Source organism: Acartia tonsa, chromosome 8 (genome assembly GCF_053477335.1).
Source record: "Acartia tonsa isolate MP-2025a chromosome 8, ASM5347733v1, whole genome shotgun sequence".
NCBI classification, from domain to species: Eukaryota; Metazoa; Arthropoda; class Copepoda; order Calanoida; family Acartiidae; genus Acartia; species Acartia tonsa.
In genome coordinates this window covers 51,036,170-51,061,337 of record NC_137267.1, presented here as the reverse complement: position 1 = coordinate 51,061,337, position 25,168 = coordinate 51,036,170, and the positions used below count along the sequence as shown (strand labels likewise).

Below are 25,168 nucleotides of genomic sequence, written 5' to 3'. Positions count from 1 at the left end.
CTTTCCTAGCTTATTTTATACGCATTGTCCTTGTTTTAAAATCAATTCAATATTAAATTCTTACCAGGTTTCTTTTTCTAAGGCCAGCATAACAGTATTTAGAGTTCCCTCTCGTACCCAACCGTCGGGGCCGAACCTTAAAAAGTATTATTTGAAAAGGAATTGTTTCATGAAAGGTATTGATAGAATGAGGTTGTGACCAAAACTTTCGAATGTGAAGTAGATTTTATTTAATTTAGGTTGATATGAAGATAATATGTTGGTAGAAAAACTATAATTTGTAATCTTTAAAGTATTATTTCTCATAAGATTCCATGACATGGGAAAGCACCATTTTGATTCTTATTACCTGGGGGTAAACTTGTTTCATCACTTTTCCAAAGTCAGCCGTGGACAGAGGTTTCACAGAATTTGAACTAAAACATAAACATTTATTAATATATGGATATGAACGCACAATCTTTTATACAGAAGATTTGCTTTAAAAGTATGCATGTACAGAAGTAAGTTTAGCATAAATAAGGTAATTTTGTTGTATAGGTAAAAATATTTAATTTTAAATAAAAGTAAATTAGTTATTTATTGCATCTAAGCATCTATTAGAAGAAAAATTTAAAACCAGTTTTGTTAGTTTCGAGTGGCCGAAGGCCCGGTCTAACAAAACTGGTATTAATTTCATGATTTTTATTTTACTAATTTTGGATAGCTGTCTATAATACGATGCTATACATTATTTTTCAGTATGGCTAAGAGCTGGTTTTAATCCTAAGGATATTAGTCGGATTAGAGCAATAATAAAATATTTTTAGAATTTATACTATCACCCATAATAAAAAAACTGCAGTAAATGCAAGAATTCTCAATTGCTTTCCATAATGATTACATAAAGACTAGACATAACTTGTGTAAATGAGTTTCAATATAATTTCTATTCAATTATGTTATGAAATTCAGGATAAAATGGTCCTTAAAATATCAGAGGTAAAGGTATCCGTAATCCTAATATACCAAAAATCCATTTTATCACTTTAGGAATTACTTATAATTTAGAACTAATTTACCAAACGACTACTTATGTGGAGTGGAGGGAATATATTTTCCCTATAAACACACTACTTATCACCCAATAACCCATATAGATAATGGATATTACTCCAATTTAACCTCTTTAATCTTTATGATCTTTAATAACCCCCTAGATTATCATCTTTAATACAAAGTAGTACGATGTCTGTCTGTCCGTCTGTCTGTCTGTCTGAAGCTTAAGATCTCAGTAACCACTGAACCGATTGTGCTCTACAATTCAGATAATATACCTACTGGTCCTGTAATGGTTTTAAGCTACTTTCTTATGGGGTGGGACACCACCAACCCCACAAAAAATGAAATTTCCTCCCCCACACCCCCCAATTTTTTTTTTGATTTTTAAATTTAGATAAAACAAAAATAGGTTGATCAAACCTCTTGGGGCAAAGCCCCTAGAGGCTAGGGGCGAAGCCACTAGTATTATATAAAGGAGTAAGGTTTTTTTCTGAAGCTTAAGACTAAGTTCTCATTTTTTTGAGGAAAGCTGAACATAGGTCCCATGATCATTTTAGGCTATCTTAATTTTGGACTTCAGCATTAGGGTGGTTTTAGGCTATTTCTGCCCCCATCATATCCCTTTGAATGCAAAAACCTATTGCCCTACGCAAGGTGCGAAGCCAGTAGTTAATCTATAAAGTGAAGTGGTTTGTTAAAATATATAATTTTTCTGAATTAGAACATGTATTAAACAAAATATTCTGTTTCAGTTCAGCCATGGAGATTAAATATATGTGTAAGATTATGGGAATAGTATGCATTGCAGTTATCATAACATAATATTCAATTCAAAAACAGGCCAATGTTTTCTTCCTAGAGTTCAAAATAAAATTTTTTTTAGTAATGTTGTAATTTTGTAATGTTTGTGCATCAGTCAGATAGAAATAGTATAAACCATCTTATACCAACAAAGAAATTAATTAGAAAAAAATCACGAAACCTAAACGTGATTTTAGGTGTCGTTGGGGGGGGGGGGGGGGGGGGCAACACATAGTAGAATTGAAGACCTTTACATCTGCCCCCCCCCCCCAAATATTATTTTAGATTTATTTTGCTTGCTAGTTATACTTTATTCCTTTGTATAAACGTAATTTTCTCGGCTGCTGTTTCACATAACCGTCTGATTTTTGTAAAGCATCTTCTCTAAATCTCTCTTCGTCCGTCTGTCTGTTTTAGAAGTTTTTTTTTAATTAGCGAGGGGGGTGGGGTGTAAGGATAAGAAAATTAATAATCTTGTAATCAGTGGCATGAGTTTACAAGCTAGGTTTATTTCCCATAATCAAAAAGGTATTTTGTAATATTTTATCTTTTAAAATTATATCAACCTTATAAATAAAACACTAAACCTTTCCACGACCTATGCAAAGCTCCATAGCAAAGGAAAAACATATCGGTTCAGCAGGTAGCGAGATCCTTCAGTAAATACAGACAGAAACACACAGATCCTGTTACTTTTACATAAGGATAATAATCCAACAAATTGAACAGTATTTTAATAATATAGAACAACATAAATTAATTATTAACCTGCAATAGCTAAGGTACTCGTCGTAAACTTCATGCTTGGGTAAAGATATCTGAAAAACAAAACACTTAAAACTCGAATACTCTTAGAGCATTAACCTTTTTAACAGGGTGTCGGAGCCGTATAATTTTGATGCGGCTCCGGCTCCAGCTCCTAGTTTAAAATTAATATATCAATTTTTTTTTCATTATTAAAGGGGTAGTTTCACGAAATGCATATGAACTTAATTTAGTGAACCGCATATTTTATCCTGGTTAAATGGTTAAACTACATTTATATGGCATATATTTGAAAAAATTTCAATTTTCTACCACCTAGTTTTTAAAATATCAAGACTTGAAAATCGTCTTTTTAAATTGCATTTATCACAAAAAGACAATTTTCAGGTCTTGATATTTTAATAACTACGTGGTAGAAAATTGAATTCATTTCAAATATATGCTATTTAAATGTAGTTTACCCCATTAACTAAGAAAAAATATGCGGTTCACTAAATTAAGTTCAAATGCATTTCGTGAAACTACCCCTTTGATAAAATTAAATAAATAATATAAAATATTTTGCTTTTATTTGATTAAAGCTATTAATATAAAAGTAAAAGGATGTGTGTCTATTTGTTAAGTAACAATAGTTTTCCAGTTTATTATATGGAAATAGACCGTTGCCAAATTATAATATTACTTTAAAAAATCATTTTTAGCTAATCCGGAGCCGGAGCCGTTTTTAACGAAAAATACGGCTCCGGATCCGGCTCCACCAAAAATGTTGCTGCTCCCGGCTCCGGAACACTGCTTTTTAATACTTAATAGACGGTTTCTTTCAGGGATCTAAAAGTAAAAGACAATGGCCGATAAATACATGGACATACCCAATGATAATACATTAAATAACCCCTTTTGTTGAGTTCAATTATTGGTTGAAACGTCTGGACACTCAACTTAATGAACTAATTAATTAAAATTCAAAAGAAATAATAAAAAAAATTATGAGGTATAAAACTTTGGGGACTAGCGTAAAAAACAGCCTTATGTCCCCTCCCTCCCTGGGTTTCTTTCCTATTGCATTAAGATTTGCTGCTAAAATGGTGGTTACATTACCTGCGGATCTTCTTCTAGATGAGTTTTTATCCAGTTTATTGTGAAAGTTATTTCAGCCCTGGAAAAAAAATAATATTATTTAACTTATAACAGTCCGCGGATACGAAAATAAAAATAATTTAACATCAAAATCAAATAAAAGATAAATAAGTATAAATTAAATAAATCAAGAAACGGATTTTGTGTAATTTGAAAATATTGATTTTTTGTTGTCAATTCAATAAATTCAAAGAAAAACATGGATTTTCTTCACATTGAAACATGATAATGATTCGATAAAAATGATTTAAGTTCAAGATAATAAAAAAAAAACAAGTACCCATAAATTCAAAAGTCTAATTATATTTTTAAAGTTTCTCAAAAGTAAAACGTCCAAAATTTTTATTTGGGTGTTAAAATCATTGTTAAGGTATACCTTAACCCCGTTCTTGTGAACTGTACACAAATGAAAATAGATAAAATCAATACTTATACATAAAAAAAACCTTATTGTATATAAAAATATATATTAGACAAGTATGACAACATCCATAAGAGCGAAGCTCTGAAAATTGTAGTCAAACAAACATTAACTCTTGTCGAGTGTCAGAACTGAATAAGTAAAATATTAACTTTCTGGTAACGATTATAAAGTTGCTACGAATTCTAAGTCATACCTAACTGTTAGGGAATCATCATGCAAAGTCTGAAATCGTTAGGATAATTCTAACTTGTCTAAATTAACGAAAAGAGCTAACCGTTACGGACGGACCAACCCTAATAATAGAAAAGCTGTGCTTTTAACATCAATATAATGTATTGATTCTTATTCTATCATTGTTTCTCTGTTTTTGTCCTTTTTATGCTTGTGATTGTGAGGAGAATAAAAGTTGAGTAAACAAGGATGACAACATCCATAAAAGCGAAGCACTGAAACGGTAGGACAAACGGACATTAACACTTGTATAGTGTTAGAACTTAATTATCAAATATAAATCTATAAGAGTCAAAGCAAAATTGTAAGTAAATTTGTTGAAAAACTGCTTGATACAGGATAATTTTTATGGACATACTTACATTTTTAGGACTTGATTATAGAGTTGCTTCGCTTATTACATTATACTTTGTTGTCCCAGGAATCAATATACTAAAATTCAATCAATCCGATGATTAGATCACATAATAATTTGTTGTTAAAAAAGTAAAAAAAATCAACATGTTAAAATGGACGTACGGACATTTTGGTAATGATTATAGAGTTGCTACGCTTTCTAAATCGTACCTAACTACTAAAGGAATCACCATGCTAAATTTGAAATCGATAGAACAATTCTAACAAGCCTAAATTAACAGAAAAAGCAATGCGTTACGGACGTACAGACGGACCGACCCTAATTATAGAAAAGCTTCGCTTTTAAAATGGTAATCTTCGGTTGTAATATCTCTCCATCCACATGGTTGAACACGTAAACCCATCAGGGTTGTCATTTTGGGCGGGCAGTTTTGGGCGGGCGGTTTTGGGCCGCCCGATATAAGGTCATTTTGGGCAGTTTCGGTCACCCCCCTTTTGGGGAGAGAAAAAAGGGAAGGGGGGTAAAAAGAGGGGGGGTGGGCCTATTTTTTGTGTGATATCCTTATACTAAAGTAACAGGATGTGTGTCTGTTTGTTTGTGTGACTGTGTGTTTGTACCGAAGGATCTCGCAAACCGCTGAAACGATTGGGTTCTCCTTAACAGGGTAGCTTCTCATAGGTTCTAGGAAGGTTTATAACTATTTTGGGGGAGGGTACCACCCACCACCCTCCTAAGAGAAATCGCCCCTAGAAAAAAATTACACTCCCCAAAAATAAAATAAAAATAAAAATGGGGGGAGGAAACCCAACCCCCCCCCCAAAAAAAATTATTCCCCCTCCCAAATTTAAAAAAAAAAATTTTTTCAAATCTAATATACCTAATAAGGGGGGGGGGAGTTTGTACAGTTATAGGAAATGAAAATTCAGTATCAAATTTTGCCCTGGCTGTTTGGGCTTGTTTTTATAGTTATCAACCTAATTCTTTTTGTAAACTCTCTTATATGATTGGATCTACCTGTAAAACTTTGAAAATTGAATTTTGGGACTTTCCCTCTAGGGGCTAGTGGGGCAAAATACCCCCCTAAACACTAAAATTTTAAGTGATGCGCTTATTTTTTAAGATATCGAGCTGATTTTTTAAATGGAAGCTTTTATTGCATAAATGAGTTGATTAGCCATCCCATATTTCATTTTTGCACTTTACTTCTAGGGGCTTGTAAGCTCAAAACTTATAAATTTTGTATTTGGGGGGGTTGTTTTACCCCAAAAGCCCCTAGAAGTAAAGTGCAAAAATTAAATATGGGGTGGCTAATCAACTCATCTAGCGTAATAAAAGGTTCCATTTAAAAATCAGCTCGATATCTTTAAAAATAAGCTCATAACTTAAAATTTTAGTGTTTGGGGGGGTCTTTTGCCCCACTAGCCCCTAGAGGGAAAGTCCCAAAATTTAATTTTCAAAATTTTACAGGTAGATCCAATCATATAAGAGAGCTTACAAAAAGAATTAGGTTGATTACTACAAAAACAAGCCCAAACGGCCAGGGCAAAATTTGATACTGAATTTTCATTTCCTATAACTGTACAAACTCCCCCCCCCCCCCCCCCTTGGATTATCAAATTTGACTCTCCCCTCCTCAAGTGCCCAAAGAGGCCTCTAGGGCCGTAGCCGCTAGTTAACTATATAAATTAGTAAGCTTTTTTGTATCTAGAGAAGGATTTCGCTAACTGCTGAACCTATATGGTTCTCCTTTCCAGTGGAGCTTTTATAGGTCCTGAGATGGTTTTAGGTTATTTCAATTCTAATAATAAGTCTCGGTATGGTTTTACTTTTAGGATATTTTATATGCTTTTTACGACATTTGCCCAAAAAGGGTGCCCAAAACCACTTTTAGGCGCCCAAAACCCGCCTAAAACCCTTTTGGGCAATTGGGCCGCCCAATAAAAAAAAAGTGCCGAATTCGACAACCCTGAAACCCATCCACCTTGTTTTAACAATATGGGATGTTTATTACACTAGTCCCCAAAGTTTCATGATAACGTTTTCTTATTCGTTAGCTTAACAAATTTGGGGACTTTTAATGAACTTTGATTGGTTGTTGAGTGTCCAAACGTTTCAACCACTATTTGTAATCTATACTCTATAGATGGGGTAACATTGTGTATTAACATAAGGTGTGTACCTCAATTTATCGGCCATTGACTTATCCTTTGAGATAACTGGTTCTTTTGTGTACAACCATACTAACCCCAAACAACGTCTAGAACTAAATTCCTGTTATTTAAACTTTGTGTACTAGTAACATTTCAGCACAAAGTCCCCTCCCTCCCTGGATTGAATAGTAATCTGTAGCCTACTTACTATTAAAAGGATTTTTCACAAGTTCCATCATTGCTTGATGCAATAATAAACGTAAACAATCCAACAAGAACGAGTAGATGCATACCTAGTAGACATATAGTAGATTTTTTTCTAAAAAAATAATTCTTGTAGTCATAATATACTTATATATATAAGCTTGATAAAGTTTATATTAACATGCCGTTAATCACAATTTAAAGGACGTGTGGGATTGGGTGTGATTATTGACAACCAGAAAAGTTTTATGCAAAACAGTTTTTATTTCGATTAACTATATCTCCCTGAATCCAAAAGTTAACATATGATTAACTTAATATAGATTTTTCTATTAAATGTTACTTTTGATATTTATGTGCAGTAAGAAAAATGGCAACATCCCATTAATAGTTAATGGGATTTTTACCGCCCCCTTCTTTTAAAATACTGACAAAGAGTCGTATTAGTAATGCTTACTTTTATCAGTTCAATAGGGAATGGAGAGCCCCGCGGGGTTAAAGCTCCAGAAGGGGATAGAGGAAATAAAATTTAAGGGTGAGAGGAGGTGTGTTGTGTGATAAACTAAGCTATAATGGGAATTGTCCCAAAAAAATCATCTGCATTTTAAAACATTAATAAATCAAATTAAAAATTCTAAAGGTCCCTCTTATCCCTAAGTGACCTAAGGAATAAATGAAAAAGTGTACTTTTCAACATTAACATTCTAATCATTTTTCTGTACTTTGAAATTTTCCTTCTTCAAGATATCGGCCACTTTTGGATGAAGTACAAATAATTTATCATCTAAAAATAACATATTTGATAAAGCTATTTAAAGACAATAAGTTAACAAAGTAGGAACTTTTGGAATGTGTATGTGAGGGTGAAGATCCCATATCTAAGGACACTCCAATACATCACTTCTCTTGGAGCCAACCCCCCTCCCCCCCCTACTCTAATTTTATTAATACCCATTTTCTCAAATCTAAGAAATCAAAATTAATCAAAAGACTTTTAAAAAATTTGATATGTCAAATTCAGAGAGAGAGGGGACATTGGGCTGATTATTTCACTAGTCCCCCGAGTTATATTATAGTTTTCTTATTTGTTGGTTAACCAACTTTGGGGACTGTCATTGAATTTTGATTGGTTGGTTCATTAGTTGAATGTTCAAACTTTTTAACCAATAACTCGTCCATTGTCTTATCCCCTTCATACCCTGACAAACAATAGTACAAAAACTCAGTTTTCACTGCAAAAAAAATTGTTGCAAGTTACATAAGTTGAGGTTCAGGTCAATAGTGTGCAAAAAATGTGGTTAGCATGAAATGTGTACATAATACCTATAAAGCGTGGAGATTTAGATCACTGATTATTCAGGTATCTCAAGGAATAAGACAATGGATTATAAATTGATATACATACTTAAAGATGATAATCAAAATTTCCCATTATGAAAATAAAAAATATTTTTTATAAAGTTTAGAACTAACCAATCAAAATTCAACAAAGCATCTAAAATTTTGAGCCAACGAATAAGAAAGCTTGTTTCACATGTTTCAAACTATTTTATTAAATAAATAATTATATTATTTTGATTGGAGGAAACTTGATAAAAATCATTTTTGCAATTTCTCTCAAAGTGCCTTGTCAAAAACTGAAACAGAATCTAATTATAGAAAATCTAAGCTTCGCTTTGGATGATAATATATAAATTTACCTGGAACCTAATGGATTTAGGGGCTGTCGTAAAGGATCAACATCCGTACCCTAAATATATAAACTTTATGAAATTAATTAAATATTTACCGCCAAATTAGGAAAATCAAAATCTTTTTTTATATCTTATATTTGAATATCATGTGTTCAGCAAAACGATTCCTGATTTGATTTGAGCTATATTACTGAGGGAAGGGGAGGAAGGGGGAGCTCCTTCCCCTCCCCAAAATATCTATGTTGATTTTCTTCTAAAATAAAAATTTAAGGACAATAGGTCGTATGATTTGCATATTATTATCTCAATTTAACACAAAACAAAATAATATTCAAACATATTGTTTAATAATAAGGGTTTTTAATCAAGCATAAAAAGGTAAAGTACTTCTATAAAAACTCTCTTTTTTTGTAAAGTTTTTCTTGTAATTTTGTAGCTGCCAATGCATGCAATGTTTATTTGCAAAACTACCTATGAACTCAGGGGAAAAAGGGATAGAACAATTGACCATAAATTATTCCCTCCCTCCCTCCAAATTGGTCAGTTCGTTCATCTAGTAAGAGGGTAGGGGATGGAGTAAAGGGGGTGTCGTTATTTTATCCAGCTACAAGTTGCGTTTTTATAGAGTACAAGACAATCTGGTGTAAGATCCAAGTATTAATAAATCCATTCATTATAAATAATTCTTATAGTTTTGCAAGTAAGGCAAAATAAATTATTTTCTTTAAGCAACTTCACCCCAATCTACCCTACTCAACTTGCATTGTTTTCGCCATTTTAACTTTTAACTTCTTAATTGCATTACAAGCAGATGCGACCCTAGCCTCTATGGACTCTGAATGGAAGAGATGGTCAGAAAATTAGCATAAAACATTCCAAGACTTATCCATAAAAAAAAAAATAAAATAAATATTTTTAAAGTCTTTATTATAGAAAGTATGTGACTTCTTGAAAGTTAGAAATCTTAAAACTAAAAAATGACTTCTAAATATTTGTCTGCGAATCTTAATACGCAATTGTGTGTTATTTTGTGTGAGTGTGTGAGAGTCTGTGTTTATTTTTCTTGTGTGTTTGTGTGTGTTGTTAGAGAAAATATAGGTGAGTTTTTTAGCAGTGATGAGAGTGCTTTCTCAGAAAGTACCCTGTTGAGCCCACCCCCCCCCCTTATTTTAAAATAAATTGAAAATAAGGCCAGGGGGGAGGTATTTTGTCATTTGATTGTTTATATCTTAAAATCAGGTTATGTTAGGTTATATTAGTAGGTACGGTAGCCCCGCAGTAAATATGCATAGGAAAAAGCTACCTACCCCTTTATCTGTTTTTGTAAAATTTAATAAAATTAAGGGGAGGGGGGTTATTAGTGCTCATCGGGAACTTGTGTGAACGCACCGTGACAAGATATTTGTTTTTGCCACTCAAAACACAACTCCTTATCCAATTTTTTACCCGACGCTAAATGATTGAGATGAATTGATTTTTAAAATAATATACCTATTATAGATAACTATAATGCTAATATATAAAGGGGTGAGTGGAGAGTCTATGAACATGTACAAGTAATTTTATTTTGTATTTTTCAACCTTTGTATTAGAGAATGATTCAATTATTGCCCAAACAAGCCCTATCTTTCATACACAGACCACCACCACCGCTAATAAAAAAAATAATTCTCGCCGAATTAAGCAATTTGCCATCATTTGAGACCATATTATTGAAAAAAAGGTTTCACTAAATTATCTCTAAATACAAAAAAAATATAATTGCTGGCTGGTATATGTAGCGAGAGAAACAATTTACCTCCCCCACTTAAGCATAAGACGGTCGGACATGATTCTAATATAAAATATGGATAAAAAATGATAACCTGTGTTTTTGTGGGAAGCTTGAGGTAAAGTAATAACCGTTCCACAGGATTCAAACCATTCACCTTAACAAAATTTTATCTTAAATAAAATATAAAAGGGGGTAATGCAACCATCTCGTAATCAATGAGTAAATGGCACATAGAATTCGAATTTTGATCTGAAATTTCACATGAGTAATCCTTGGTAGGTCTATTTTCCCTAAATCGAACAAAAAGTTGGAAAAGTGACGGCTGGCGGCTCAGCTGTTTAGCCGTTTTTTGCCTATTTTCAGGGCCAATTTATTATGTACGAATCAACTTTTTTTGGCTCAAAAAATGGGTCCTTAATCTGGACTTACTTACATTTTCAGATTTGAGTTTTAAGAAGCTACGCCTTTTAAATTTACAGAAGAAAAAAAAGTTTGGAATCGATATGCCAATTCTAATATGCATAGATATAGAGCTACCATAACGTCAGAAAATATTCGTTTCAAAAATGAATATATTTCGAAAAATAGAAAAATTACAAATCCCATCACCCCAATATTGATTGGTTTGAGGGTAAATCATCAATAATTTTACGTAGTTCTTGAATGACAGGTGAAATAAAACATTTCAAAATCTCCGCCCATTTAAATTTATTGCTAATGTGATAAATGTCACGGGTACAAATCTCCTCCCAATTTAAAATGCATGGAGCTTATGGATTATCTATAAATAGGCAATTCGTCCATAGTACGAGCAAAGTTTTAAATCTTGCATATTATATAAATACAAAATTTATGTTCAGTTGCAGTTAGTTAGTCTTGGTTAATACAGGTACATTTATAATAAAATTTTATTTGTATTTTTAGTAACGAAACTACTCTTTAATCTAAAATGTTCGTCAGTATGTTCATCTTAAACGTTTTGGGGGAAACGTGATTTCATTCAAGATTTATAGTAGAATTTTCAGGTGCTAGATCGATTCCTAGATTTTTACCATTCCTTAAAATACGGCAATCGAAATCTTTTCAAATACAAATTCCTGACAACAAACTTTTATCATGTATCTTTAAGAGTGCCTCTGAGTAGGTCGGTCTGACTAAAATGCTTCAAAAGACCATTATACTTACGAAAGTCCCAAAGTTGTAAAGCAAAATAATACAAAACTGTTGTGATACAATTTTCTATTTTTTTCTAGGATGGCCTGCTATATGTTGTTTTTACTCTTGGTCTGTTTATTCTCAAATGCTATTGGTCATCCAACTGACCTATCAGAAGGCAGATCTGCACAAGGAGTTGGTATTGGCACGGGAATTGGTTTGGGTGGAAATGCTTTTGCTAATGTGAATATTATCCTGCATGGAAACCCCAATGTTCATTCAGACGGGAATAATATTCATATTAATGCTGGATCAAGATGGTGGGACGCTGATTGTAATAAAAAAAGACCAGCACTCTGTGTTAAAAAAGAAAATTCCTGCCTTGAAGGGTGGTCTCATTATCCTCCAACAGGTTCATGTTTCAAAACTTTAGATGAAAAATTGTACTGGGAAGAAGCCAAAACTACGTGTGCTGCGATAGCCAGGGGTTCAAGCCTTGCCAAAATAACTACAAGCGAAGAAAACAATTTTGTTGTGGATCTCATGAAACAAAATGATAAGAATGAAAGAGTTGGATATTGGATGGGAGCCAACGACGTAGGTAGAGAGGGATTCTATGTTTGGCTTGATGGATCTAAAGTTGTTCCTTATTGGAAGAGGGGTGAACCAAATGGTGGTAAGAATGAGAACTGTATCCATTGGTTTAAAGAGCATAACTATGGGTGGAATGATGCAAGTTGTACGGTGGACTATAATAGACAAAGAGGGATGTCAGCTGTTTGTAAGATGCCAGCATTGTAATGGAAAATAATATTGTATATTTTTATATTTCTACAGTGTGTTTTATTTTATGAGAACTTTTTTGAAAGCAATTTTACCCCACTTTTAGTTATCAGAATTTATTGATTAATGACTTATTTTCTTCGTTTTTAATGCAATTATAGAACAACAAAAAAATATTTCAGTTTTTATTTAAAAAGTACAGTAAAATCTAAAATTCAATTTTCTTATGCTCAAATATTCAACCTTTTGCAAGAATGGCTGCTAAACACTTCAAAGTTGAGATATAGAGCTAAAAATTTATACAAATACTATTAAGAACATGTACTAGAACATATTAAAGTTTGAAGGTCATATCTCAACCAGGGAGAGAGCACTGGCCCCTCAAAGTCGACTACAGAAAATCCAATCTTTTTCTTGCAAAGAGTAGAAGATTTAGACATAAGAAAAATGCGCTAAAACCATTTTTAGATGTTGACACCTTAGTTTAGAATTTTAGATTTTACTGTACTTTTAAAATACAAACTGAAATATTTTTTTGGTGTTCTGTTAATTGCATTAAAAAACAAAGAAATTAAGCTAATAAACATTAAATTCCGTAAAATTACTTTCAAAAAAGTTTTCATAAAAAAAAACACACTGTATTTTCAATTTAATTTGGTTTGTAAGAATTAATGTAAATAAAAATGATTTTTGCTTGAAGAAACATTTTTCGTTCAATTCGTGTTAAATGAAAGCAACAACAGCTACCGGCTAAAACCGTTTGATAACGTTTTGGAGCGTCAAAGAGTATTATGTAAAGAAAGGTTTCGTGACTAATTTGCACTGAAGTCAAAAATTTTGTTCGATTTAGGGAAAATAGACCTACCAAGGATTACTCATGAAAAATTTCAGATACCTATGGGATAAAGACAACAAAAAGAGGCTAAATTTCTAGATATTTTTAATTTTTTGACCACTGATTAATTAAGGTTGAGATAGAAACACAGGTATTACTAATTATGTTGGGAGCGTATATTGGATTGTAAATTATCCTGGTCCCCAAAGTTTTAGAAACACGTTCCCTTATTCGTTGTGGCCTTTTTTAATTCTTGAATAATAAGTAATCCAGGGGGAGGGGGGGGGGGTATCTTATAAGATAAGTCCCACAACAATGAAAAAAAATTACATTTCCTTATGATTAAAAATATTTTGATTGAAAATTTTGGACACTGCTAGATTTACCCAACAAATCATAATTTAATAAATGTACCCAAGATTTAAGCTAACGAATGAAAGATATTTTTTAAAAACTTTGGGTACCAGTGTAATTTACGTACAATGTTCCCTACCATAAGTGGATGGAAAAGCCTAAGTAAATTCAGCACCATTACAAAATCAAATGTTAAAATGAAAACTAAAATTCACCAATGTATTAGCCTTAGGTAAATGAATTAAATTTCAACTTTTAAGTTTACTGGGTAATCTAAACTTTAATAAATTGTAAATAAAATAATTAAAATCGTATGATCATATTACGTACTGACGTAAAATTCGGGAAAATTCAACAGATTAAACTACATGACGTTTGTTTAGATGAATTTCATTTACTTGATAAAGTTAAAACTTATTTGATTTTATTATGTAATAATATCTATCACAGTACATATGAAGAATAAGTACATTAGTAAAATCTCAAAATTAAAATTATGAATTATATAAACAATTCTAATAGGAAAAAAATAGTATGTAAAAAGGAGTTGAAAGTCTAAGTATTTTAAGGAATAACAAAAGTTTTTTTAATGATCCCTAAAAGCAAGGACGTCCAAGAGGGGGGGGGGGGTTGAAGGGGTGATTACCCCCGCCAACAAAAATGAATGTTAAATGTTTACCCCCTCCCCCCCAAATAAAAAAAGCTTCGAAGTCCTTTGCCTTTGTTTGTATGATATAATGATTACCCCGCCCCCTTCAAAAAAAAATGAAAAAGATTGGACGTCCTTACCTAAAAGTCGCAATTCTTCACTTAATCTTGATCTGATGGTTCAATTTAGGGGAAAAATAGACTGTGGTGCTAAAAACCTCAAAATTTCTCTCAGCCCGCACCACCTTGTAAAACGTCAATAGATGCAAACAAAGGAAAGTAGGATGTATTACCATTAGTACACACATTAACATTAATGAACAGATGAGCGTCAATTTGAATAATCCAGACTGAAGACACTCCACCTCCTTTCATAGCCATAAAGCTAAATCAAAATGGTTGATTGTCTTTCGTCAAAAAATGACTAAATTTACCTGCTCCACAAGGCCGTCAATAATTTTAGTTGATTCAGATGAAATGTTATCCGCCACTGTCTGGCTCAGTTTGTCAGGTCGACAGATCATCTAAAAAATGGATATATTATTACTTGAATGTTACAACAGATTTTCATGTTCTCTAAAAAAGTGAAACACACAACGGGCTAAAATAAAGATTCCCCCTTTCCACCCATGCCCTCCTTATCTACTTTTAAACGAACTGACCAATTAAAGAGTTACAATTAAGCAACCTAAATTGACGACATTTTCCCCACTGTCATAATATCCACGTATATTCTAAATCCATTAAAATAATAATATGCACTTTCTTAGCCTCATTTGAGCAAGCTTTAGGCAAAGATTAATCAATCCTTATAATAAAGTAACAGGATGTGTGTATGTCTGTTTGTCTGTATCGAAGGATCTCGCTAACAGGTGAACCGAGCGGGTTCTCCTTAACAGGGTAGCTTCTCATAGGTCCCGGGAAGGTTTATAACTATTTTGTGGGAGGGTAGTGTACCACCACCCTCCCAAGAGAAATCAAAACAAAAACGAAATTTTTAAAAATATTTGAGAGACTTAAACGTAACATAAAGAGATATCGTATAGACTTGAACACAAAAAAAATTTTAAGTGCCACTAGAGGCCTCTAGGGGCGTAGCCGCTAGTAAGTATATAAATTGGAATAGGTTAATAAAAAATAGATATAAGTAATTTAGATATTTCTTATAGATAAGAAATTTTGAAAGAAAAAAGATCAATAAAAAGGACGACAACATTCTTAAATTACAGATATATCTTCTAAATTAAATGAACAAAAGATGAATTTAATATTGATGAAAACAATATTTATATATAGTTCTATTATCTTGGTAAGTTTAGGAGAACAAAGGACTATAAAAATATAAATTCTAAATAAATATATGTTTATATTATTATTAGGTATTTATCTCTATTTTTATGATATTTTCTTCAAACAATCGAGATCAAAATAAAACTGCTAATAACTGGCACAACATTAAATAATGAAAAAACACTGTAAACTCTTATGTAATAATTTAATTAGATGATTTTAACAACTATTATTTTTTACAAGAAAATTACAATTAATGGATGTGGAATATACGTGGATATTATGACAGGGGAAAAATTGTCGTCAATTTTAAGTTGCTATTTTCCTGCCATTTATTGGTCAGTTCATTCTTCCAGCATGAGGGAAGAGGTTTGGCAACTTGAGGAATTATTGGGATAGTTATTTTAGCCGGCCACAAGTTTCACTTTGTTAAGAGTACATGATAATCAATTTGTAAGATCCAAGTAGTAATAAATCCAACATTACAATTTATGTACAAAATCCTTATACTAATGTAATGTAATGTTTGTGTGTCTGTGGGTTTGTACCGAAGGATCTCGCTAACCGCTGAACTGATCGGGTTCTCCTCAACAGGGTAGCTTCTCATAGGTCCCGGGAAGGTTTATAACTATTTGGGGGGAGGGTACCAGTCTACCACCCTCCCAAGAGAAATCACAATAAATCGAATTAGAGACTCAAACTTACGTAACATTGCAAGTTATCGTATTTTTTTTTTAGGTTCCACTAGAGGCCTCTAGGGGCGTAGCCGCTAGTTTATGATAAGATAACGGTTAATTGCTTAATAGTGCACTTATAGGAAAGAAAGATAAGATGCGATGAAAAGTATATACCTAATATATAATGGCAAACAAGGATGACAACATCCACAAAAGCGAGGCATGGAAGGAGAAATAAATAATAACTCTTGTATCAGAACTTAATAACCAGAACATTAATTTGTAAGTTTGAACAAAACAGGATACTGTAAAAAAGTCATACTACCATTTTTATGGTTTAATTATAGAGATGATTCGAGGATGCAGGGTGGGGAAAAACCCAGGGTTTTTTAAAAAAGCCCAACCCAACCCGTAAAAACCCTTAAAACCCTGGGTTTTATTGGTTTTTTCCCCGGGTTTTATTGGGTTTTTTCATTTAGGAGTCAAATACGTTTGATATATTGATGAAATATTAATGTTTATGTTGTTGTAGGTAAAAGGTAAGCAAGATTTCACAATAAACAAGATAGATAATGAAAAAAAACTGGCATTTCGATCAATTATAAACCCTTATTAGCAACAGTGCACAAAAAATTCTATTAAGGGGGAGGGGAGGTTAAAAGCTTCAAAACATGGAACCTCCTCCTCTATTCCTAAGCTGTCAACACCCCCCTCCCCCTCCCAGAAATTATTAAGGTCTTCCCCTTTTTACATCCCCTTAATAAAACCCTCTGCACGCCACTGTAACTATTTCCTTTCATATAATGTTTTAATTTAAAAATCAATTATGATTATGTAATTTACACAATTTATATATCATCAATTTAGTAGCAAAGCATTTTCTGAAATTAAGTTTTGAGAGAAAGTAATTTCATAAACATTTGAACAATAAGTAGAGCATCATTTTTATAAGGGGGGGGGGGGGGGTTAATGCAACCATCTCGTAATCAATGATTAAATAGCACTTAGAATTCGAATTTCGATCTGAAATTTTTCATGAGTAATCCTTGGTAAGTCTATTTTCCCTAAATCGAACAAAAAGTTGGAAAAAGTAACGACTGGCGGCTCAGCCGTTTGGCCGTTTTTTGCCTATTTTGAGAGCAAATTCATCATTAATTACGTAGGAATCAACTTTTTAAAACATATTTTGGTTTAATTCATGTTAAATGATAGCAATAGGTAACTATTTTTAAAATTTCTAGTACCTAAAGCAACCAGCTGGAACCGTTTGATAAGGTTTTTGAGCGACAAAAAGTATTATGTGTAGATATGTTTTGTGACTAATTTGCTCTTAAGATAGCAGAAAAATGGCAAAACATCTGAGCTACCAGCCGTTAGCCATTACTTTTCCAACTTTTTGTTCGATTTAGGGAAAATAAACTTACCAAGGATTATTCATGCAAAATTTCAGATCAAAATTCGAATTCCAAGTGCCATTTAATCATTGATTACGAGATGGTTGCATTAACCTCCCCCTCCCCCCATATTCATATTTTTTTACGTTTTTTAGGCAAAATTTGCTTTAAAATGTTATTAGATCCTAGTCTTTGAGTAAATAGAGGTTTAATTTGTAAATTTTAACGTGAAATTTCAATGTTTTTTCAAAAACCCAAAAAACCAATGGGTTTTTAAAAAAACCCTGGGTGGGTTTTTTATATGCCCACCCTGCTTATCCTTGAAATCATGATTGCACTTTGAGGGAAATCCCAATTTATCTTGTAGCGTCCCTACGCTGCCAAGCCTTCGTATTAATAAAGAATTACTTGCAGAGGAAGCCTGATATTGATCAATGAAACGGTCCTACGACAAACGCAGGAGTCCCAAACGTCGGAGTGGACAAAAGCAGGAGTGGATACTTAACCTAACCTAACCTATTTAAAACTATTTTTTAGGTTTATTAAATGCCTAACCCCTGCGGGGGGCTTATTTGTATAATATTCATAACTTAACCTAACCTAACCTGTATAGAAATACCTAATTAAATTAATATTTTAACACTCCTGCGTTTGTCCACTCCGACGTTTGGGACTCCTGCGTTTGTCCTGGAACCAATGAAACTTGTTGAGAAACTTACCATATCTAAATCTGGTTCCATTTTTAGATCCATGAGGCCACTTTTCATGCCAACTGCAGTTCTGAAAAAGAATAATTTAATAAATTAAGGATGAAATTGACCAAAAGTATCGCAAAGCAAAATTAGCAGGTAATGTCATTAATCACAATTAAAGTTCTAACAATTCAATATCTAATTTAAGCCCTTGGTTTGAAATCATCTTTTAAAATAACATTTTTACAAAATGAGCTGAACAAATGATATACGGCCAGAAAAGATGTTTTGTAGAGTAATTTAACAACTAAAAGTTTATAGATTCGTTTCTATTGACTTTTAAAAAAATAAATGAGATTAATAGGGAATCAATTATTTCTTATTAAAACGTATTATTTTATTGATTTTCTTTGAAAAGTACAAGAATTTAATAAAATTGAGAATTTATAAATAATCAAGGATGACAATCTCTATAATAGCGAAGATATTTTTTAGAAATAGTAGTTTAGATCCGACCAATCAGAAATTCAAAATTCTGAGCAAACGAATAAATCAACAAGGTTTTAAAACCTTGGGTACCAGTGTAATTTACAATTCAAATGTCCTTCTCTGTTTGGAAACCCTTCCAATTTATTTTTAAAAACGAAGCTTTTCTATAATTAGGGTCGGTCCGTCCGTACGTACGTCCGTCCGTCCGTGACGGATAGCTTTTTTCGTCATTCAGGCATGTTAGAATTGTCCTATCGATTTCTAATTTTGCATTGTGATTCCTTTAATAGTTTGGTACGATTTAGAAAGCGTAACAACTCTATAATCATCACTAAAATGTCCGTACGTCCATTTTAAACATTTTGATTTTTTTACTTTTTTAACAACAATTTTATGTGATCTAATCATCCGATTGATCTGATTTTTGGTATATTGATTCCTAGGACAACAAAGTATAATATAATCAGCGAAGCAACTCTATAATCAAGTCCTAAAAATGTTACACATTATCCTGAATCAAGCAGTTTTTCAATAAATTGACTTACAATTTTGCTTTGACTCATTTATATTATGATTATTCAGTTCTGACACTGTACAAGTGTTAATGTCCGTTTATCCTACCGTTTCAGTGCTTCGCTTTTATGGATGTTGTCATCCTTGTTTACAGTTAATATTTTTATGATTATTTTGCATGCTGCGATACTTATGGACACAAACATCTCTGTTTGATTCTGCCAACCATTGTTCTATTGCAGGGATCTAAAGGGATAAGACAATGGCCAATAAGTAGATGTACATACAAAATTACCGCTTTTGTAGATTACAATTAGTGGTGAAAACGTTTGGACACTCAACTTAATCAACCAACCAATCAAAATTTTTTATAAGTATCAAAGTTGACAAGCCAACGAATTAGAAAACGTTATAAAACTTTGAGGACTAGTGTAATAATAAACAGCCCAATATCCCCTCCCTCCCTGGTTCTATTGAGTAAAAAAAATAAAAGGAATGTAAACCATTTCCATTTAATCTGTTTTACAAACTTCTCTCAATTTCTCAGGGATGAAGGGGGACATTGGGCTGTTTAATACACTATATTCACCAGTTTTATTATAGAGTTTTCTAAATCGTTGGCTTAACAACTTTGAAACTATATTAAATTTTGATTGGTTGGTTTATTAAGTTGAGTGTTCAAACGTCGTTCCAACCACTAATTGTCATCTACAGAAGGACTAATTTTGTGTATTATTATTGGGGTTGTACATTGTACATTAATTTATCGGCCATTGTCTTATCCCTTTAGATCCCTGCAATTTCTACTCTTTCCATGGATAAATTTTCAATCAACACTAAATTGGAGTTTAAAAAGGACGCAGCTAATAGGAGCAAAACTTGATTATATTTTTACTAATTCACTCGCTCTGGCCTCTAAGGGAGGCTGTTGAGTAAAAGAAAAAAGCCTTAAACCACCCAAAGACAGTTGTAAAGTTTTCTTGAAGATTAAAACCCATTCAAACCAACAATTTACGAGATCTTAAGCTTTAGACGTAAAAACCTCATTACTTAATATTATAGGATTGTTATTGTCTTTATTGTGGTTTTGATTGAGTTGTATGTGTGTACTGAAACTACATCCTAGACATTAAACAGCAGACTTGTAGACAGTGTAGAGACTGTATTGTAACTATCTTTCATAAGCATCATCCTTATACTAAAGTAACAGGATGTTTGTATGTGTGTCTGTATGTGTATCTGTGTGTGTATCTGTGTGTCTGTAACCGCTGAACCGATCGGGTTCTCCGTAACAGGGTAGCTTCTCATAGGTCCCGGGAAGGTTTATAACTATTTTGGAGGAGGGTACCACCACCCTCCCAAGAGAAATCACAATAAAATCAAAAATATTAAATATTTCCGCCGCATAGTGTCGCTAGCATAGTCGCGCTACGTAAGAGAAATGAATTTAAAATGTTTAGTCGCGCTGCGTAGACTCATGAATTTAACATAGACAAGTTATTTCTCAATTTAGATATTTAAAATAAAATAAAAAACATTTAAAGGCCACTAGAGGCCTCTAGGGGCGTAGTCGCTAGTTAATATTAATGTAGCTGCACTCATTGATCTAAAGGGATAAGCATATGGCCGATACAACTCCATTGATAATACACAATGTTAAACTTTCTGTAGATTACAACTAGTGGTTGAAACGTTTGGAAACCTAACTGAATGAACCAACCAATCAAAATTCAATTCAAGTCCCTAAAGTTGTTGAGCCAACAATACATTTGGGGACTAGTTTGATAAAATATGATAAACAGCCCAATGTCCCCTCCCTCCCTGGATAAAACTTACCTCGCAGGGTCAACCATTTGTTTTTTTGTACTCTAGCAGTTCGTTGTCACCAATAGTAAAATAGAATATCCATAATTCTTACTCATATCCTGAAATGGAGAAAAAATAATTAGATCATTGGAAGAAAACCAAGTAGCGGGTTTCGTCGTATTTTCACAATAGCTTTTGATAGGTTACTTTAGGTTAGGTTAGGTAAATGTTAATGATTACCCCGCAGGGTTAGGACATAGGATCCGCAGGGGCTAGAAATAGGAGAAAAACTACTGAGAAAATACGAAGAAACCTGCTCCTTCGTTTTTTTCCATGATCCAAATATTTTCAAAATTAACATTTAATAAAAATTATCTAGAATAAGTCAAATTCTTTTCTTTTAAAATAAATATTATATAAGGTCTTTACTTTATAAATGTACTAAGAATAATGATAAGTTAAGAGAGTATGATTACAATACACGATTATCCTTCCCATATTTAAAAACAAAATATTAAGATTTAAGGGAATTGGCTGTAATAGTTGTATATTTACAGGATTTTAAAGCCTCTATAATCATCAATCAAGAATCAGAAGAATTTAATAATTCTTTAATGTTGAGTCACTTTAAGACAGTCTCTATTGAACATACATCAAGTTAAAAGACAGCCATTGACTGCCGATTTGTTTATTGTTTATTTTGATTGGTTGAAAAGTTTGGATACTAACAACTTGAATCCAAACAATCAAAAGTTTTTGGGACCAAATTTACAGTCCAATAACCTTTCCCTTCCTGTTAAATAGAGAACTAATAAAGCTTCAAAAGGTTTCACATCAGGACTTCTTTTATCAATGGCTGCCCTTTATTTCCTGAGAACTCAGGGCTTAGAATCCGTAAAAAAAGACTTTCAGATTCGTTTCCCTCTTGTTTCAATTATCTCTAAAACTAAGGGAAAGCACCCAAAACAAAATTGCTGGTACTTTATATCAACAATTAGAATAAAGAGAACTTTGATCAACACGAAAAAGGAAAAAGTAGGTTACGGGTAAAATCTGTAAGGTGTGTGTTTTAAGGCTTAAAAATTGTAGTAGAACGATAATATTCACTAAATATGTGTATTTCTTATTGAAAAGAACTAGGTATAGACAATTTTTGTTAAAGGTAACATAAATTTTTACCTTTCTACTACTGTTTTTAACTTAAAACACACAACCTTTACGCATTTTACCCGCAACCTACTTTTCCCTTTCTATCTTATACAGAAAATTTAAACTTTGGTAAAAAAAATTAAATACATCCATAAAACAGTAAAAAAAGGCTTGATGCTAGCTAATAACTATTTGGAAATCCTAAACCTTATTACGTGCGTCCTTGTTCAGCTAACAACTCTGCTAGATTTCCCTCATAAAAACCAAACACACTAATGTGAGTGTGACTATCTAAAACTAAACACACTCAAGGGTCTTAAGGGATAAGACAATGGCCTATAAATTGATTTACATTCCGAATGATGATACTCAAAATTACCCCTACTGTAGATTACAATTACCTAGTGGTTGAAACGTTTGGACACTCAAGTTAATGCACTGAACAATCGAAATTCAAAAAAGTTCCCAAAGTTGTTGAGCTAACGTATAAGAAAAGGTTATAAAAAAAACTTTGAGGACTAGTGTAATAAACAGCACAAAGTCCTCTCCCTCCCAGAAATATTCTACTACAATATAAAGTTGCACAACTATGTAAATGAACATTTAGGCTAAAATAAACTCTTCATTTAAAGTTGATGGGCCAACATACAAAATTAACTCGTAATATAGAATGATAACAAGGATGACAACATCCATAAGTAGCGAAGCACAAAAAAACGAGGATGGGAATGTGTACATGTAGATTTAAAGTGTACTTTTTATAATCAAGAATAGACTTATCGGAGAAAATAAACACAAAATCTTGTTTTATTTTGTATGATGACGACATAAAAGATGCTCATAACAATTGGAAAAATTACTGATATCCAAAAAAAAGTTTGAAAATTGAACCAAAAACACCAAAGATATGGGGAAATATGTAAAACATATAAAAATAGACCAAAACCTGCTAAAATGCAGCCTGACTGCCATATTTGTTTTCTTAAAACAACAGGAAATTTAATTTTGATATCTATAACTGAAAATTTTTTGAAAATCGGACCATAAACACCAAAGATATGGAAAAAATGTGAAAAATAGCCTAAAACCTGCAAAAAGGCAGTCGAACCGTCATGGTTGGTTTTTAAATCGACGGGAAATTTAATTTTGATATCTATAACTGAAAAATTTTTGAAAATCGGACCATAAACACCAAAGATATGGAGAAAAATTGGAAAAATAACCTAAAACCTGCTAAAAAGGGGTCTGACTGGCATCCATACTTTATACTTAATTATGCTCCATACTAATGTGAATGTTGACAAGAAATTTCAGCCTTCTACCTTGAACAGGAGCCGAGAAAATCACGTTTCCCCTATCCTGTCTCAGACAAACGGACAGACGGACGGACGGACATTTCGAATTATAGAGTAGCTTCGCTACTAATACGAAGTTTCTTTGTAAAAAAAAATTAAACATCTTTGTTTTTTGTTAATGCGAATTTTATGTTATACTGAAAATTAAAAATAAGCCTTTTAAATTGAATTTTTAATGTTCGTTTTTTAATGATAATTTTATTTTAGATATCTTATCACTGCGAATATAAAGAAGTGAAGTTTTTTTATGTCTGAAACAAAACAAATATAGAATATTTAACTTTAAATTAATCCTTTCTGAAATGTCTTACCTCATAAAAATATTTCTGTATGATATTTATTTTTGTAGATTCAGTTTTTCATTTTCATTTAACTATCATCATTTACCTGAAAAATAAAATATTTGTTTCAACAAGGATAGAATTATAAGAAGATAGAATCTTCAAATTTAGTTTACAAGATTTTAAACGCGAAGCTTTTCTATAAGGGTCGGTCCGTACGTCCATCCGTAACGGTTAGCTCTTTTAGTTAATTTGAACATGTTAAGATTGTACTATTGATTTCAAACTTAGCATGCTGCTTCCTATAACAGTTAGGTACGACTAAGAAAGCGAAGCAACTTTATAATCGTTACCAGAAAGTCTGTACGTCCATTTAAAAATGATAATTTTTAACTTTCGACTTTTTGAACAAGGTACAATATTTTAAGCGAAACATCTCTATAATCAATTAATAAAATGTAAGTGTCTTTTAGGTTTGTACAATTTTGTTATTATCTTTAAATAAATATTCTGCCTATTAAGTTAAGACACTCTACAAGTGTTTCATGTTCGTTCGTTTTACCGTTTGATATCAGAATAACGCTTTCATGGATGTTGTCATTCTTGTTTTTATTAATATCAAAGTAAATCATGTATGGAGAACCGTTTTCCACAGGGAGGAAGTTTTTAAAAATTGCCCCCAAAGTTTTACAATAACGTTTTCTTAGATTTGATTGGTTGTTTGATTAAATGGAGTGTCCAAACGTTTAAACCACTAATTGTAAAATACAGATGTGATTAATTTGTGTATTATCATTTGGAATGTACATCAGTTTATCAGCCATTGTCTTATCCCTTTATATCCATGATTTTCCGTATAAAAATATATTAATAATAATATTAAATACTAATATCCAAATATTAAGTGTGTACTTTTTGTTAGAGCTTTGATATGACATATTTTGTTAAAACTATAAATAATCAGTGATCTAAAGGGATAAGACAATGGCCGATGTACACCCCTAATGATTATACATAAAATTATACCTTCTGTAGATAACAAATAGTGGTTGAAACGTTTGCATACTGACCTTAATGAACCAACCAATTAAAATTTCAAGGTAATATCAAAAATTGTTAAGCCAACGAATAAGAAAACGTTAAAATAAAAGTTTGGGGACTAGTGAAA

The 25,168-nt window shown here is 32.3% G+C and overlaps 2 protein-coding genes across 3 annotated transcripts in view; one reads left to right on the top strand and one right to left on the bottom strand.

Moving 5' to 3' along the window:
• LOC145327260 (DNA-binding protein RFX7) overlaps window positions 1-25,168 on the bottom strand; it is a 54,974-nt gene that overhangs the window by 4,986 nt on the left and 24,820 nt on the right. For both annotated transcript variants that reach the window (XM_080170845.1, XM_080170846.1), the window contains exons 2-11: window positions 24,031-24,106; window positions 21,246-21,334; window positions 18,435-18,495; window positions 14,789-14,878; window positions 10,671-10,733; window positions 8,812-8,861; window positions 3,706-3,763; window positions 2,611-2,660; window positions 350-416; window positions 65-136 (exon numbers count right to left, since the gene is read on the bottom strand). In XM_080170845.1, the coding sequence (XP_080026971.1) occupies window positions 65-136; window positions 350-416; window positions 2,611-2,660; window positions 3,706-3,763; window positions 8,812-8,861; window positions 10,671-10,733; window positions 14,789-14,878; window positions 18,435-18,495; window positions 21,246-21,262 (528 nt within the window). In that variant the 5' untranslated portion in view covers window positions 21,263-21,334; window positions 24,031-24,106. The remainder of the gene's footprint in view (window positions 1-64; window positions 137-349; window positions 417-2,610; window positions 2,661-3,705; window positions 3,764-8,811; window positions 8,862-10,670; window positions 10,734-14,788; window positions 14,879-18,434; window positions 18,496-21,245; window positions 21,335-24,030; window positions 24,107-25,168) is intronic.
• Window positions 11,828-12,535, top strand: LOC145325539 (perlucin-like protein). The gene has a single exon (XM_080168517.1). It carries the CDS (start codon window positions 11,834-11,836, stop codon window positions 12,533-12,535), a length of 702 nt encoding a protein of 233 aa, XP_080024643.1. The 5' UTR covers window positions 11,828-11,833.

Bases quoted from the DNA above. Each gene is read 5' to 3' on its own strand.
- LOC145325539 (XM_080168517.1), top strand. From the start codon at position 11,834: ATGGCCTGCTATATGTTGTTTTTACTCTTGGTCTGTTTATTCTCAAAT.